The sequence below is a fragment of the Limulus polyphemus genome, unplaced genomic scaffold (assembly GCF_000517525.1).
Source record: "Limulus polyphemus unplaced genomic scaffold, Limulus_polyphemus-2.1.2 Scaffold1797, whole genome shotgun sequence".
Classification (NCBI taxonomy): Eukaryota; Metazoa; Arthropoda; class Merostomata; order Xiphosura; family Limulidae; genus Limulus; species Limulus polyphemus.
This window is the reverse complement of record NW_013667407.1, coordinates 187771-204135: the sequence shown is the minus strand read 5'-3', so window position 1 is coordinate 204135 and position 16365 is coordinate 187771. Positions and strand designations below refer to the sequence as shown.

Genomic DNA, 16365 nt, shown 5'->3' with positions numbered 1-16365 from the left:
ATGGGAGGAGTTCAAAATACCAAGTAAACACACACACACATATATGTGTGTAGATTCACAATTCAGAATTACAATATAGATGTTGTAGTTAATATTTGATATTTAAATGTTTCAAAATTAATTTCAATAAAAATTTAAAACATAAACTTCAACTTCTTACAGTTTATTAAAAATTGTTATGTAGAATTATTATTATTACGTTTTTGTATTCAGCTTTTCACAATATATTTATTTTGACATTTTGATATTTGAACCTTACATTTTTTTTTCTACAACGTACAGCTATTCAGGATTTACGATGTTGGCTTGTATACTTCTAATTGTATAGACTGTCACACTAGTCTCCAAAACAGAGTTACCTTTTACGTAGAGCCGTAGCTAAGGTAGGACGGGAGGGGCAGTTGCCCAGGGCGCAGTCCGAACGCTAAGCCTATTATTCAATAATTTATGCAGAATTATACAGACTGGAAACTTGCGAAAAACGACTGGCTATGGCTCTGCCTTTATGTTTCTAAAATAAATTTGTGTGAATTCTGTCGTCCTGTTGTAATATATAGAAAATACTTCAAAGTGTAGTTTAGGTTATAAACCATTTAGAATGATACAGATAATATTCACTTGAAGACTAGACTTACGGCACAATTATCTGATTTTGTTTTTCCTAATGAAGCATGTCCAAAGTAATCCTCTAACTGCTAAATTCGTGGATTTACTTTAGATTCTCCAATAAAAATAGGCCATAAAACTACTAAAACGTGTGAAATTCTGTGGCAGTAAGTTAGTATAACTGTCTGGTCATTGAGCAGATGGAATGACCATCATGAAATTGCTGATAAACAACAAAATAAATGCGTAAGATAACAAAGCAGATAATTTTAAGAGTAAAGATGGCTTGTTCGTTTCAGAATATAATTATACAGTTTTTAAATGTTCTTACAATATTTCAAAAATTCCTGTGATATTATACATACGTTCTTTTGTCTATTTTGTTGTTGTTGTTTTTTCAAGTATCGGTAATAATTTTATTATCTTGATACGAGATATAAATAGAGGAAACAACCTTTAAACTTCCTAGAATTTCAAGTCAAATGCTCTGCAGCTCCATCAGATTATATATTTTACGATGATCTTTGAACTTTAATTATTTTCTCTACCATGCGACAGATTGACCCAAGATGTGCTGTCACTCAGTGGTCAGAATGGTCTCCCTGTACTGTCACCTGCGGTAAGGGCATGAAGGTCCGCACGCGGCTCTACATTAGTCCAGCAGCTATAAATATATGCAACCTTGAACTGATGGAAAAGACTCCCTGCATGTCTGACAGGCTAGATTGTACACTTCATTTTTCCGATGCAAAAGGTAAGGCATGGTCTATTTTCAACCTTCACTAATTCATGTTAAATATATACTTCTAAAGAAAATTCGGTTATCCTAATGGCATCGGTATAATGTAACAGTACATACGCCTCAGTACACAGATTACAACGTCATTTCATAGAATATCCAGAAATAACTTGTGACATTGTTGGGCTTCTTAAGTCAGACATTTTAACAAACAACACACGATGGAAGGAAAAGTTTTATTCACAAAACCCACACGTACATAAGTAATTTTGGTAAAGGTCGTAATTCTGTTTTCCTCTCAGCCAAGACTGCGTTTTTTTTCAATTCTACTCCATTTATCCGACAATATTTATTGGTAGCGGCTCTTCCTGTTCCTTGCTTCTAAGACTCGCCTGGCCCACTCTTCACACCAAAATATATTGTGAATGTTTATTCATAAATGTGCACACAGTTTCTGCATATGTTTTAGCGCCCTGTTTTACTGATAATTATTGTTGTTGTTTTTTCTTAATTTCAATTAATCTATTGTGTACTCCAACTATCTGACAATATTTATTGGATGTCCATGTTTCTTGTGTCTGTACTGATGTATATGCTAGTCATCATGGCCATGTCGATACTTTCGAACCAAAAAAGTAATTATTGAATCTTTTGAAGAGAGAGAAGTAATCGGCAGTAGTGAATTAATTTCTTTTATTATGTTCTTTTTTTCATTGTGAGGATTATTTTTCATTATTAGCTTAGTATATGGATTTAGAACTAACCTAAAGTTTCTAAGCTGGCTGACCCTATAAGATATTATTGGGATTATTGCCGAAAATATCGCCAATAGCGGTAGTACACAACTGACGAATCGTTGCATTCTAATTATTACAAGTTGTTTTATGACACTAAACACTCGTAGTTAAACCTGTATAATTGGTTAATTTTTGATTCAGATTGATATAGCAGGGCCGCTGAGAGCCATCATGGATTCCGGAGTAGAATCGACACGTGCCCCCGAATAGTTTTTAGAATGATGCTTCTTACACAATATAAGTGATTGAAGGTGCGGTTAAAGTTCACATAAACGTTCCATATTGATTTGATACATTCCGTACATATTTTCCTACTCTCATGGGCTGCCTGGTGGCTAGAGGGCTCCGAGGAAATACCCCCAGTTTCCCCACCTTCTCAGTGGGCCTGTATGATATAAGTAGTTTACGTTGCTTAGTAATAATGAAACTAGAAACACCAATAATGTTTCACTCTACATTATCACTCATCTTCGAACACAGTGTTTGTAAACACAGGTTAAAACAAAACAGCTTTATAAAGATACGTAGCTTGTTAAGAATACAAATAATCAAGGCTGATTGCATTTTATTAGAACACTTTTGAATATGTAATCAACAAGTCATATGACAGACGTAGCCGATAAAAAGTAGAGTGGCATATATCCGAACACTGACATTGTTTGTGTATTCCATAGATAGTGTTATGCCCCCGAAAATTGATCGCTTTTCGGAAGGGTGTGTAACAGCCATTTCCGACGCAAATTATTCCTGTACACAGATCATAAGGATGTGTTCAGATCAAGGATTTAGATTTTCCGAGAGTGAGGTATCCCTGCTCAATGGCATTAGAAAACAAAGGAATATGGATCAACTTGGGGCACCAGAACGACAGGACCATCCAGAAAATTATCTGCAACAAGTCATACCCAACCACACTAACAAAAATATGGTGTATTGTAACAGACGAAAATCCACGAACACAAAGGTCAGTAGCAAAAGCCATCCACGTGTCCCATGAAATCGTAAGCAAAATAATTAAGAAAGATCTCTATCTGAAAACGAGTTCAATAGAGTGTGGGTTCACCAAGATAAGGCTTGCGGTCGTACTACCCGTTTGCAACCGTCATATACTCCAAGCAGCTGGAGAACGAAATGGGTATTCATCTTATTTCATACGAAGACATACGGATCAGGCACCTATAGGTAACACTGTGATCAGACTTTTGAAACAGGTGCTTGTACAAAGCAATCAGAGCGGAGAGGTGTGCTTGGAACATGACAGTCTTACGAAAGAGTCTTTTGACATAGAAGCTACGCTGCAGGGTTATTGTCAACCTGTAAGGTCTTCAGGTAAAGCATGACCGGACGTGTCGAAATCGATTGTAACGACGTGGTGAGGCTCTGAAACTGTTTAAATATAACTTACCAAACACACTATGTATGTGAAATGACACAAAATATAATCATTTGATGTAAAAATATAATAGATAGCTATAGGAGCTGTAAACAACTGGGTTAATGCTTTCTCCTAGTAGCTTGTAATTTCATTACTTTCTAAAAATGCCCCCAGTGGCACAGCGGTATGTTTGCGGACTTACAACGCTATAAACCAGGTTTCGATACCCGTGATGGGCAGAGCACAGATAGCCCTTTGTTTAGCTTTGTGCTCAACTTCAAACAAACACATTTTCTAAAATTTTCTCTATTATTCTTTATTTTTGGAATAATTCCAACTTATTGAATATTTCTCAGTAACAATTAAACAACTTTGTGCTCTTTTGAGGATTTTCAAATAACTTTTTACAGGGTAATATACTATATTATACTATCAGCCTCACAAATATAGATTTTTTTAATCACGACTAGTTTCGACCATAGGTCTACCTAAGGTTTCAGTTAATAGAATACAGCTTTCGTTGTTATATACAGCATTATAAGCATCTACAATAACATCCAAAAATAAGTAGTTTACTTACGAGTAACAGACCAACCACAAAAACCCTCTATGATCATTCTGCTTTTGGTCATCAGTTGGGTATCCTCGCTGTTAGCAGTAGTTACATACAATATCATTGCTATATATATATATATATATATATATAAGAGAGAGAGAGCGCATCGATATATATATAAGCGAAACGAATTTCTTAAAAGCGACTTTAAAGAGAAAATTTGAAGACATTTTTATTTGTGGTTCATTTAGGGTAATAAATTACATTAACTTTATAAGTTGTTTGAAAATGTCTAAGTACTCTGAGAAGGGAAATGCGTTGTTTAGAATTTAAATGGTGTTCTACCCAATGATACTTGACTGTTGTGTGCTCGTTTCTTTAGAGATATGTGAAAGAACTCATGAAATATCCAAAGCTAATTTTTTATTTCCTTGTCATCCTTCTAAACTAATTCCAAAGTGTATCGAACAGGACATTAACTTTAATTTTCTAGTTTAATCTTCACGAATTAATAAGAGATTTATTTTTAAGAGGGGTCTTCTAAGTGATATTATACCAGAGGATCATAAAAAAACAAAACATTTTCTGTCATTGAACATACAGTAGTCCTTTATCTTACTATCAAGATGACCCATTACGAGTGTGTGTGTGTGTTTTAGCATCCATCACCCAGAGATGGCTGGCTCAATTACCGTAATTTTTGTATGATAACTGGAAACTGTCGGACTATGTAAATTGACTTTGTTTTAGGATTTTTGCCTGAAAAAAAAGAGATAAACAAATACCTGAAATAGAGCACATTTTCACTTGTTTTTCAACACCCTTTTACCTTGCATCACCCACAGTTGACTGGTTCGATTACCGTAATTGTTTGTTTGGTAACTGGAGACTGTCCGACGGTGTACATGGGCTATTTTGTTTTAGGATTTGTGTCCGAGAAGAGAAATAAAAAATGCTCTGAAATACGGTATGTTTCCACTTTTTATAGAGTTTTGGTTTTGAATTTAAAGACATAAGTACTGAATCAGTTAAAATAGTCAATTATTACCTTCCACAAAACAAGGTATGCAATTAGCATCTAATGAGGTCATTAAGGATTTGATAACAAAGGAAAGGGAACATTACCTAACAATGTCCTTTATAGACGTTTTTCTCGTGGTGGGTACCCTTAGCTATTAAAAATACATTAAAAGCCGTCATCTGAAACCCGTAGGTGGGTTGCTTCAACAAACTGCCAAATTTTTTGTGGATGAATATGGGAAATTGGGTGTATTGCTTTTACTACAGTCGCGTTATTCACCAAAAAATTATAAACAAGATAACTAAAATAAGTAACAACGTAAATCAATCTGCGAGTAAAGTATGCAGAATATTTGTATGGTCAATATATCGACTATCGACGTAGATGACCAATACAACAAATACTTAACGGTGCTAAAATGTAATCTTATTTTGAAAAATACTTTATGTGCGCTGCCCTACAGACATTTTATCTTTTTTTTTTGTAATGATACTCTGTTAAATGTTGCCCCCAAGTGGTTCAACGGGAAGTCTGAAGGCTTATAACGCTAAAAACCTGGTTTCGATACCCGTAGTTGGCACAGCACTAATAGTCCATTGTTCAACAACAAGCAAACGTACCTGTAAATTGTGCACTGTTCCGTTGTTTAAGTACTCTTCGTACGATGAAACTTGTTCACTATACTAACGTTACTTTATATAATATTTATGATGTTGCTTCACAACGTTAAAAAATAGTTAAAGAGCCCTTGTCTGGATGACACAACGATAGATAAATGAGACGATGAACGTTGATATATTGCATACTGTAGATACAATGGACTACATAACAGCAAAACTAAACAAGGAAGTATTAACTGCAGTCTTAACGACTCTTGTCCGTCCAGTAGCTCTGTTAAAGAAGACCTCGTTGACAGTATACAGAACCAAAAAAAAAGCTAAAATATTAACTTAACACTCCTTAAAAAGGCAGAGTTGCAGTTTAATTTGTTCTGTGTCACCTGAGGTTATCACTAAGGTAGAAAGTGATATGAAACGCCTTCTTTACGGAATCAGATGGAGTTTGAATAAAACGGTTTTTTTTTCATTTATATACAAAAAACAAAAATAAATGTTGACTGCTATATTAATGGTTTTAGTAGCACTAGTTCTAATATTCCAAGATATCATAGTGTAGAGCAAACAATCAAAAATATAATGAAATAGGATGCACCTTCATAAACAGTGTAAAATTGACACCATTAGCTGATGAAAGTACAAAGTCAAAACTTCCTAAACTCAGAGAAGATATAATATAAATCAAACTTAATAAAAAAAAGAACGAAACAAAATGGTTTTCCATTAAAAAACTCAAAAATGTCAATACAATCACTGTTAAAACGTCTGATAAAGGCAAAGGTTTTTCTAGAAATGGCCACTGAAGAATATAATAGCAAAGCAAGAGCTAGATTAATGGTTCAAATGCGTATACTTCTTTAACTACAAATTCTACAAAGCAATACCTAGAAATAAGCTAAAGAAATATAGGCTACTTTTAACAAAGACAAGGTAGATAAAACGTTCTGAAAAACCTTGATACTCTGTCACTCTAGAAGTGCTGTATAGTTCGGCCTGTACAAGTTTCACAAGGAGAATACATCACTATGACCTACTGTATAAAACTGTGACATCCCTTGTGAAAAGTTCTTGGACTTCAGAAAAGATTTTAAACCGGTTTCTGTGTTTTATTCCATCATATCTGAAGAAAAAAAAGCACTTCATATTTCTTAAGCTGTCCACGTGAAATGTTTCGAGATAAACTACTAATGGAATCCATATTATGCACGTGTAATTTATCATCACTGTATACAAACATTCCCACGGAAGAAGGCTTAGATGCTGTGATGGAAGAATTTAAATAAAAACACATGAAGATATTACTCATACTTTTGGTTTAAGCTTAGCAGATGTTAAACAGCTGCTTAATTTTATATTATCAAACAACTTTTTCCTCTTTTAGAATTTATTTTTACCTTCAATGAATACGAGTTGCCATGGAAATGGTCTTGCACTCCCTTTTACCATCGTTTTCTTGCACAAGTCTTGAAACAAAACCTCTCTCTCAAAGCCCTCTAACACGAGTACTTTTTAAAACAAATAAATATAGATGATACTTTTTCTCTTGAACTCAGAAAGTTCTTAGTAAAATGTTTATTTTTACGACTGAATTTCACACAAACATTAAGTTTATCATGAACACGTCATCATAAATAGTACAGTTGCTGTTCAGGGGTATTCGGTTCAAGTTGAGCTCAGATGGTTTTCTGACACACAAGTTGTACAGTAAGCCCGCACATATTGGTATCATTAAAAAAAAACTGTTAATCGCTCAATCGGAATATTTGCAAGCTAGTCGTATCGCCTCTATTAACATTATCGAACGAAGGAGTGTAAGTAAAATTAAATAACGACTTCAGTAAAATGGATACACAGATACCACCATTGATAAAACAAAACATAAACATGGAACGAAACATCCGCCCCGAAATCTAGATTTTACTTTTGCGTTACCATTTGACAATGAAAACCCATAAGTCCTAGAGTTAAAAAAACCTAAAGCGAAGTGGTTTTATTATGAAACTTGCTGAAAAGTCTGGTCCTACACTTAAAACACTTCTAGTAAAATCATCGTTTCACCCTGTCCCCCTTCATGGGTAAAAACTATATTACTTATACTTTAGAACGGTAAATACATGTTAACAAAACGTTGATTATAAACTATCCTGTACGTTGAGTGGACAAAGATGCTAAATTATACAAAAGAAAGAGATTAGTATGAACATTTCGGTTCACACTAAACTTGTTACCAATACGATGAACCTGTCCCTAGTATTACTTTTATAACAGAAATAGTTTCAAAAACTTGTAACTCTGTTAATAGAAAACTAACATAAAGCTTCTTTATCAAGAATGAAAACCAACTCTAAATTATAGATTAACATGATCGTTAACACAATAGTGAATCCTTTCTGGCAGGTAAAATAGTTTTCTTTTCTAGAGATTCTTGAAAAATGCCACATAAATGAACTCATGTTTAGTATAAGTTTTGCCCACTTGACGGAATAGAGGTAAACACAACAGATTGACCATTGTGGTGTTGCGCTTAAACAAGCAAACAAAAGTATAAAAAAGTAAACTTTGTAAATAGATGCCAGGAAAAATTATAAAGTATAAAAATGATATAGCTAGAGATCTTTGATATACGTGAAAAATGTTTAAAACAAGTGCTTCATCTAGCGAGTTATATTGTTGTTTTTTTGTGAATACTAAATATTGTTGGTGAAATATTGTATATTATTGAATTTTTTTTAGGAGGAAAATACATTTTTAAAAATGAAAAATATATTTAATTAATTGACACCCGATGTAAGCCTATAGTCCAAACTATTCATGATTAAAAGATGTTTATTTATGAGGGTTTTTAGGGTAATAATATATGTTATATATTATTGTAGTTACACCGTTTCTTATCTAGATCATCAATAACGTATTCGTTGCAGATAAAGTACCCGTTAATATGTATCTCCAACCTGAAGTGACTACTAATTCTTTTACTTTAAGTTTAACAAAACCAATTGCTAACTTAAAAATTTCTAAAGCTCGTTAAGTAAGTATTAATTCAAGCCTTTAACCTGTGGAAATATGATACGCATATGATCTTAAACAATTAGCTGACAAATAAAACCATTTTTCGTGTAATAAAACCAGAACCCATATCATCAATTCTCTAAAATAACTGTTTTGATGTGAACTAGATTAATTTGGTGAACTATAATTTTGATCAATATATTTAGGTCCTTACACATCAGAATTAGGTTTACTTATCATCTAGAAGAACTGGTGAACCGGTAAACTAGTCTTTTTTTTTTAAATCCCGGACTGTGTCAAATGGTCAAAGTGTCAACGGGTGAAGAATAATAAAAACTTATGAGAACTTATGAAAACACTTATAAGAGTGTAATAATATATCAACCACGTTGAATCTGCTTATACCCAGTGCCACTGAGGCATTTCATTTAGTACGAGAGCTCATCTGGTCATCTTGGGTATGAGAGGCACAGTTGTGGTCAAGTCATTGTAATGAAGCTGGTACCGTTGGCAAAATGATAAGATTTGAAAGTGATGAGTGCTCCCAAGATTCTAGCCACATCTCGAAATTAACGGTTGTTTTCGTGAAAACGTGTAGACAAAAAATACTGAAATCACAGAAAACTTCTTTCCCTCTCATTCTTGTTAAGTCCTCTAAGGCAGTTTCAGTGTTGTTGTTTTTTGGTCTGCTTAAGCATGGTCCCTGAAGTCGACTTCTGAATACGCTGAAAGGTTTGTGGAAAGTCTGTCGACATGCCTGGTCTAAGAGTGACCTCACAGCCCTCTGTAGATGCCCATTACAGTGTAAATTGCATGATTGGACTATAGTTTGTATATAAAACCATTAGGGTAGCATGGAACATGAAACCTCTTTCTCATACAGAGTAATTAACTCTTTGAAACTTTAATAGGTGAAATACAAATATTTCCCCGAATTCCACTGTCGCCGACATCATAATGTATTTTGAAAGCAGCTGACTTGTATAGTGTTATAAGATCGACTGAAGTCCTTCTCTTGAACTAAAAAAAAACGAACTTGCTTTATGTTTTTATCAAATACAACAAAGTATCTAGAGTGTCATAAATCTACATATAGTTTTTGTTGGATTACTTTAAATGTTCGTAAAATTATGGGTTGAAAAGCATGTGAAAGAAAACAATATTTTTATGAAATCATTTTCTCAATTTATTTGTCGTTAGCTTATTAACGCCATCTACATTATAAACACCACCTACAACCTAAAAATCCAGGAATTTGGATTATTGCCGCTCTTGGGGTCTTAAGTAATCATAGTATGAGGTTATAATAAGTAACATAACTCAGAAAATGTCTACGTTTCTTGTTGATATAAGTCTAACACTGTGAAATTTCCGTTAAAATATTGTTACAATACTCTCTATTTTACAGAGGTATGCATGGAGCCTAAAGAAGTTGGACCTTGCAGAGGTTATTTTCCACGCTGGTATTTCGACCCCACCAAAGGAATGTGTCTGCAGTTTATTTATGGGGGTTGCCGAGGAAATCGAAACAATTTTGAAAAATACCCAGATTGTAAGCAGATATGTGAGATGATGTCGAAAGGTATGCCAATTACAGTTCTGACGTCATTTAATGTTATGTAGCATTAAAGAAATAACTGTAAGAATGAAAGTTAGCCTCGAAGTGCAGCTACGTTAGAAACGGTGATTATTCCCTCTTAATTAAATCATTTCACAAATCATCCACTTCTTTGCTTGTTTTTAGACCTTAGATACAATTGAAAGGTAAAAGATCAAATTAAATAACAACATTATTTCAAGTTACAGAACTTTAATATGTGTTCTGACATAACCGTCTCACTAACAATGTTGGCTTCTGAGCAGATTAACCAGAAATATTTTGTTTTCATGGATATCGGCAATCACATGTGTTGATCCTTCTGCGTAGATAAGACGGGTTTTTTTTATGTGTTTCTAATTAAGCTGTCAAAAAAAAATATTTTATTAAACATATCTCTAGGCCATCATTATTGTCCTCAAAACAGGCAAAGGGAGAGACAGATATTTAAGTTAATATGAAGACAAATATATTGAAATTATGACTAGACTCTGTAAATGACGTTATTTCTTATATTTTCCTTAGTGAGAACAATGGACCATAGAAAATACACTCTGAATCGATTTCTTATTGTGCGGAGACTTCAAGGACATAACTCCCTGAAAGTATTCAAGGTAAACAAATAAAGGTAGAATGGACAACAGCTGGCTGCTTAATTCAGAGTGACACTTGTAGAAAAAGTCTTTGAGGACAAATCTACAAAAGTACCTTTCTACAAGCTCATCCTGAAATAAGCAGTTGCTGCCCATGTTTATCTTTGTTTGTTCATCCCAGAAGAGTCTATGGACAAGACGAAAACCGGTTCGGGGTGTATTTTCCTTACAAAAGTGTGAGAAATGAATTCAATAACAGAGCCAACGACCTTTGTTTGTTTCTGAGTATATTCCTGTCAAACGCATTTTACACCTAATTTTCAAAGTGTACTACGTATATATATATATATAAGTAATTAATGTTATTTGATGGAAAGAAATAATAACATGAAAATAAAAAAATCGTAGCCACAATAGAAACATCCGGAACATAAATCATAAGGTGAGTCATTATGTAATGTGCCCTGGTTGTTGTGTTTTTTTAGGTACTGGCGGAGGTAAGAACCAAACAGCGTTGTGGGTATACCGTCTATCCAGTTTAACCTAAACTTCACCTGCCTCACAAAGTTAAGAAAAACAAAATGGAGCAGACGTGTATGCTTTAGTACACAAAGTCCCACATCTTTACTATCTTTCGCTGATATATATATACATGTATATATATATATATATATATATATCATGACGTTGCCAGGACTTTCTTAAGGGAAGGGTTTATATCTATTCATGGTGCATCTTTCTTAGATAATGTGCACACACAAGTAAACTTGAATGCACTATGACAAGAACTTGGTGATAAACAAGTTATGTTGAAATACATATTTCTCAAATTGGAAAAACAATGGATACTATCTATTCATTAAGTAATTGAGGTTCGTCTACGTCACAATTATACAAATATAAATCCTCGTTTAATAACTACTAGCTGCCGTACCTGTACAACACACGGGTGGGGAACTTACGTCCCCCAGGCGTGAAATAGGTTTTACATCCAAAAGCGGACTCCCTGTGTCTCTCCTTTGTGCTCTAAGGGGTATATATAAAAATTATATATATGCCAGACTAGGGACAATCGGTCCAAGCGGTTTGCCAGTTATAAGCTGACACACTACACACAGACATCAGATAATGGTTTAGATTTGTTGTTCACAAAGAGGGTTCGTTCGTACCCCCGAACCCTCCTGGTAATGCCCCTGCAAGGAAATACAGATTGGGAAATATGTTTCAGAATTTCTTAGCTACCACTCTGCTTGAACGTATATTTTTTCTAAGAAATACTGTACTTACTGAGTACATCTTAAAAGTAAGAATTATCGTCCTCTGTCCTAAATTTATTGCATGTTTTGTTCTAAATTTTCTTATACTTTCAATCTTTTTTATATGTTCGTTAAGAATACTTATCATCATTTGTAAAATAAATAATTGATATATCTTAACGTATCAAGAAAAATAATGCATATAAATGTCGAGAATCTAAATACTCTGTTAAAAAATAAAATAAAATTATGGTTTATATAAGTATAACCCAGCATATTACCTTCTGAGTATAGTTAATCTATGTTTAGCTAACTGATTTAATTTAAATATATAAAGTAAAGCTGAGACCGAAAGTTGTTTGAAAAACTTCAGTACTTATGTAAGATGGCGGGTGGCCAATCCAACATTTCGTATTCAACCTAAAATCAGCTAAATAATTATTTATACTTAGAATAGAGTTAATTCACAATAACACTAATACCCCCAAAAAAAGAAAGACTATGGTGTTGATGTTGCCGATCTATTTGTAATTTTTAATATGGAAATGATATATTTTCCCTTACAAATTTTGATATTCGAACCATTAATCTCGCATTCACAGCTGCTAACCTTTCCCCTAGCTTCTCTAGACTCGTATCTTCTCAAACTTGTTCTGGTTTCCTAGACTCCCAGCTTCCTCTGCTGTCTCCTTCTGCCTTCTCCTATGCTCTTCAGATGAAGGACACAATGATTCACCTACAGAATGGACTCGTGTGCGGTCTGTGAAAATTATTGGTGTTGTGTGTGTTATATTTTGTGTGTGTGACAAAGCTTGAAGGTGCCCGTTGTACTAGTCACGACCTGTATTTGTGTGACAATGTTTTGCATTTCTTTATGTTAGTTTTGCAATGCTTAAATTCAGCTGTGTGAACATATACTAGCTTAGTTATGTGTGTTTTGATAAGTTTATAGTAGTAGTCTGCTTTGCTTTCGTTGATCATTCATAACTGTTGCTTTGAGTGCAGTATTTCTTTGATCATTTAATTGATTTACTTTGCGCAATCACAAGCAATAGTAGTTTTGTAATGCTTATGTACATCAGCAACAATAAGAAATACAGAGGATTGGATACGTTACATTAAAACTATTTTGAATATGCAAATCATTAAGTCATGTGCCAACCACAATCGATATAAAGTCGCAGTAGAACTGAATGTATCATTACTGTATTTTGACATTGTTTGATGTTTCATAAATTGATTGCTTTTGTGAAGAGTATAAAATAGCTCTTTCTGACGCAGAATATTCGACACTCAGATCTTAAAGATGTGTTCAGATCGGGGATTCAGAATTTCCATAACGGGGATATTCCTTAAAGGCACAAGAATACAAAAGAATATGGATGAACTTGGAGCACCAGGACCATCCACAAAGAGACCTGTAACAAGTCGTACTCCACCCGCAGTAAGCAAAGTGCGGCGTCTTGTAACATGTGAGAATCCACGAACCCAATGGTCAAGTAGCAAAACCATCCACGTGTTCCAGGCAACAGTACCTGACACAATAAGGATCTCTATCTCGAAAAGCGACACAAATCACGGATACACAAGCTACTTCCGTGACATATCCTATAACCATTGCATAATTTAAATAGCTGGAGAATGAAACAAATCACTGGACACAGTATCTATGGATTTCTGTGTGAACAAACTGTTGAAATGGGCACTGGGAACTGTCGTCCTCGTACACTAGATAGATTGTGGAAAGCAAGCAGGGAGAAATTGTGTGCTTTGGTCATGAAAACCATACAACTGAGCCTTTTGAAATGAAAATTACGCTGCTGAGCTATTGTCAATCAGATAGTCATCAGATAGACAATAACCAGACGTGGCGACAAATAATGTAACAACATGGTTAGGGTTCAAAATCGTTCTAATATGGTGTACTTGTCCTCTGTATTCTTACTGGTGTGATGTACTTTGCCACTTTTTCGGTGTTATTACTTTATGCATGACCAAATGTGTGGCAGATTATTACGTATGTAATAATTTATGCATTTTGACATTTGCTCTGTGTATTTAATTGCGCATGACCAAGCTTTTTATGGTATTGTGTCACTTGTGTGTAGTGCGTTAATATTCTAATAACGATAAGGTAGGGTAACCTACTGTATTGAGAAGTGTCATCACAGAAAAAATATAAGGTTTATAAAATAGAATTATTTGTAAAATGATGTGTAAATCGAAAAATACTTATAGTGGAGAGTTGAATGTGTTGCAAATATTCATAAGTTGCTTTTTAATAAAAGGTTAATTGGTTGACAATTAAGAAACAAATACGTTGCTTTCAAAAATAGTATTGATGTGTTAGTGTGTAAGCTGTCAGCAGCAAATATTGTAGTATAATGTATTTGAAATGTTTGTATTCGGAAATGGAAAATTTGTTACTTCGAAATTAAAAGTTTGTTCTATTGAATACTTTGAACTTGAAAATATAATTATCTTTTTATAAGTAGAATAAATATATTAATGTATAACAATAACTCACGCGATTTTTAGATAGTGTTTAATGTGTGAGAATTTACAAGTACTCGTGTTACTTTTTAAGGGTAGTGTTAATATGTTATTGTGTAACAAACACAAGTAGTGATGTCTTCAACAAATACAGAGAACACCGCTAAATGGTTAACTTCAGCCCACAAGTTGCAGTCTTATGTTTATACAAACTTCAATTTTTATACACAGTAAATCTTAGCAAAGAAATGTTTACTCTGTATGATAAAGTTTCGCACATTAATTGCTCTTGCAGATATGTTAAGAATATTCTTTCACCTGATAATCAAGGTTTTTATTCCCATTGCCAAACACATTTTTCCTACTAGAACTCACTTTTGAAACAAATATCTCTCTCACTACAAACAAAGCACATTATCTGAATTTAAATATGAGCATCGTTAAATAGATATTCAACTTCAAAGTATTCAATAAAACAAACTTTTAACTTCGAAGTGCCCCTCCCCCAGTGGCATGTCTGCGGACTTACAACGCTAGAAATCGGGTTTCGATACCCGTGGTGGGCAGAACACAGATAGCCCATTGTGTAGCTTTGTGCTTAAATTCAAAAACAAAAAACAATAACTTCGAAGTAACGAACTTTCCATTTCCGAATACAAACATTCCAAATAAGTTATACTACAATATATACTGCTAACAGCTTACATAGGCCTGCGAATTTAAACTTCATAAAAGTTATTTTGGTTTTAATAACGGATTTTATATAATTCGTCTACGCAGATTTTGAAAATAATATCATTTTTTCTATCACATAAGGATTTTTTACAAATCGGAAAGACAAAATTATTACTTAGATCAAATTATTTACCACAATGAACATATTTTTATTATTATGTTTGTTAACAAAAAATGCAAAGAAACTGAAGAAACGGGAAGAACATTGTTGTCAAACGAATATGCATCCTCTTTCATCCTGATTTTTTTGTGGAATCTACGTCTTTTACTCTGAAAACTACGGGTAATGGTTTTTCTTTTATGTATTGCGTTATGACTTTTGTGAAAAATCTGTATGTGATTGAGAAAAATGGATATCATTTTCGGATTCAGCGTACAGGAATTACTGTACAGCATGTAAACATTTCAAGACAATAAAATAATCGCAGGCCTGTGTTATTAGATACAATAGTATTTATTCAACATTACCAAATTTTTTGGGCAGACCTCATAAACTCCCCCTCGTTATTCATCAACAAGATTTCTCCAAACACATTTTAAACACCAGATTTATTCAGTTTTGCAGTAAATTCAACAATCTTCTTGTTACCAGTTATAGAATAATAATTTTACCGAATAGCACAACATTTTCCAAACTACCACGTCTACACCTTAATTTCTTAATTAATTTTAACAATGAACGACTTTAGTTTATTGACCACCTTTAGTTTCACTTCCCGTTAATTTAAACTGCTCGCTAGTTAATTCAAGCTGTATAATAGTTTCTGTTACATTAGCTGTTATCTTTATCATTGTTGTTTTATCATCGTTTAAGTCTTACTATTTCTGTGATATTTCTCATATCTTATTATCACTTATTCATCTCCGCTAGTTCTTAGGGTCTTTATTTACCACTTATGCTACACTCTCCGTAAATATTCTATGTGTATCCTTAAAGCCAGATTAGTTGTGTATAGGCACATCTCACAATA

At 33.7% G+C, this 16365-nt stretch overlaps 1 protein-coding gene across 2 annotated transcripts in view; it reads left to right on the top strand.

Annotated features, from left to right (window-relative positions):
- LOC106464970 (spondin-1-like) overlaps positions 1-16365 on the top strand; it is a 51387-nt gene that overhangs the window by 23870 nt on the left and 11152 nt on the right. For both annotated transcript variants that reach the window (XM_022392781.1, XM_022392782.1), the window contains exons 8-9: positions 1165-1360; positions 10129-10302. In XM_022392781.1, coding sequence (XP_022248489.1) covers positions 1165-1360; positions 10129-10302 — 370 coding nt within the window. The remainder of the gene's footprint in view (positions 1-1164; positions 1361-10128; positions 10303-16365) is intronic.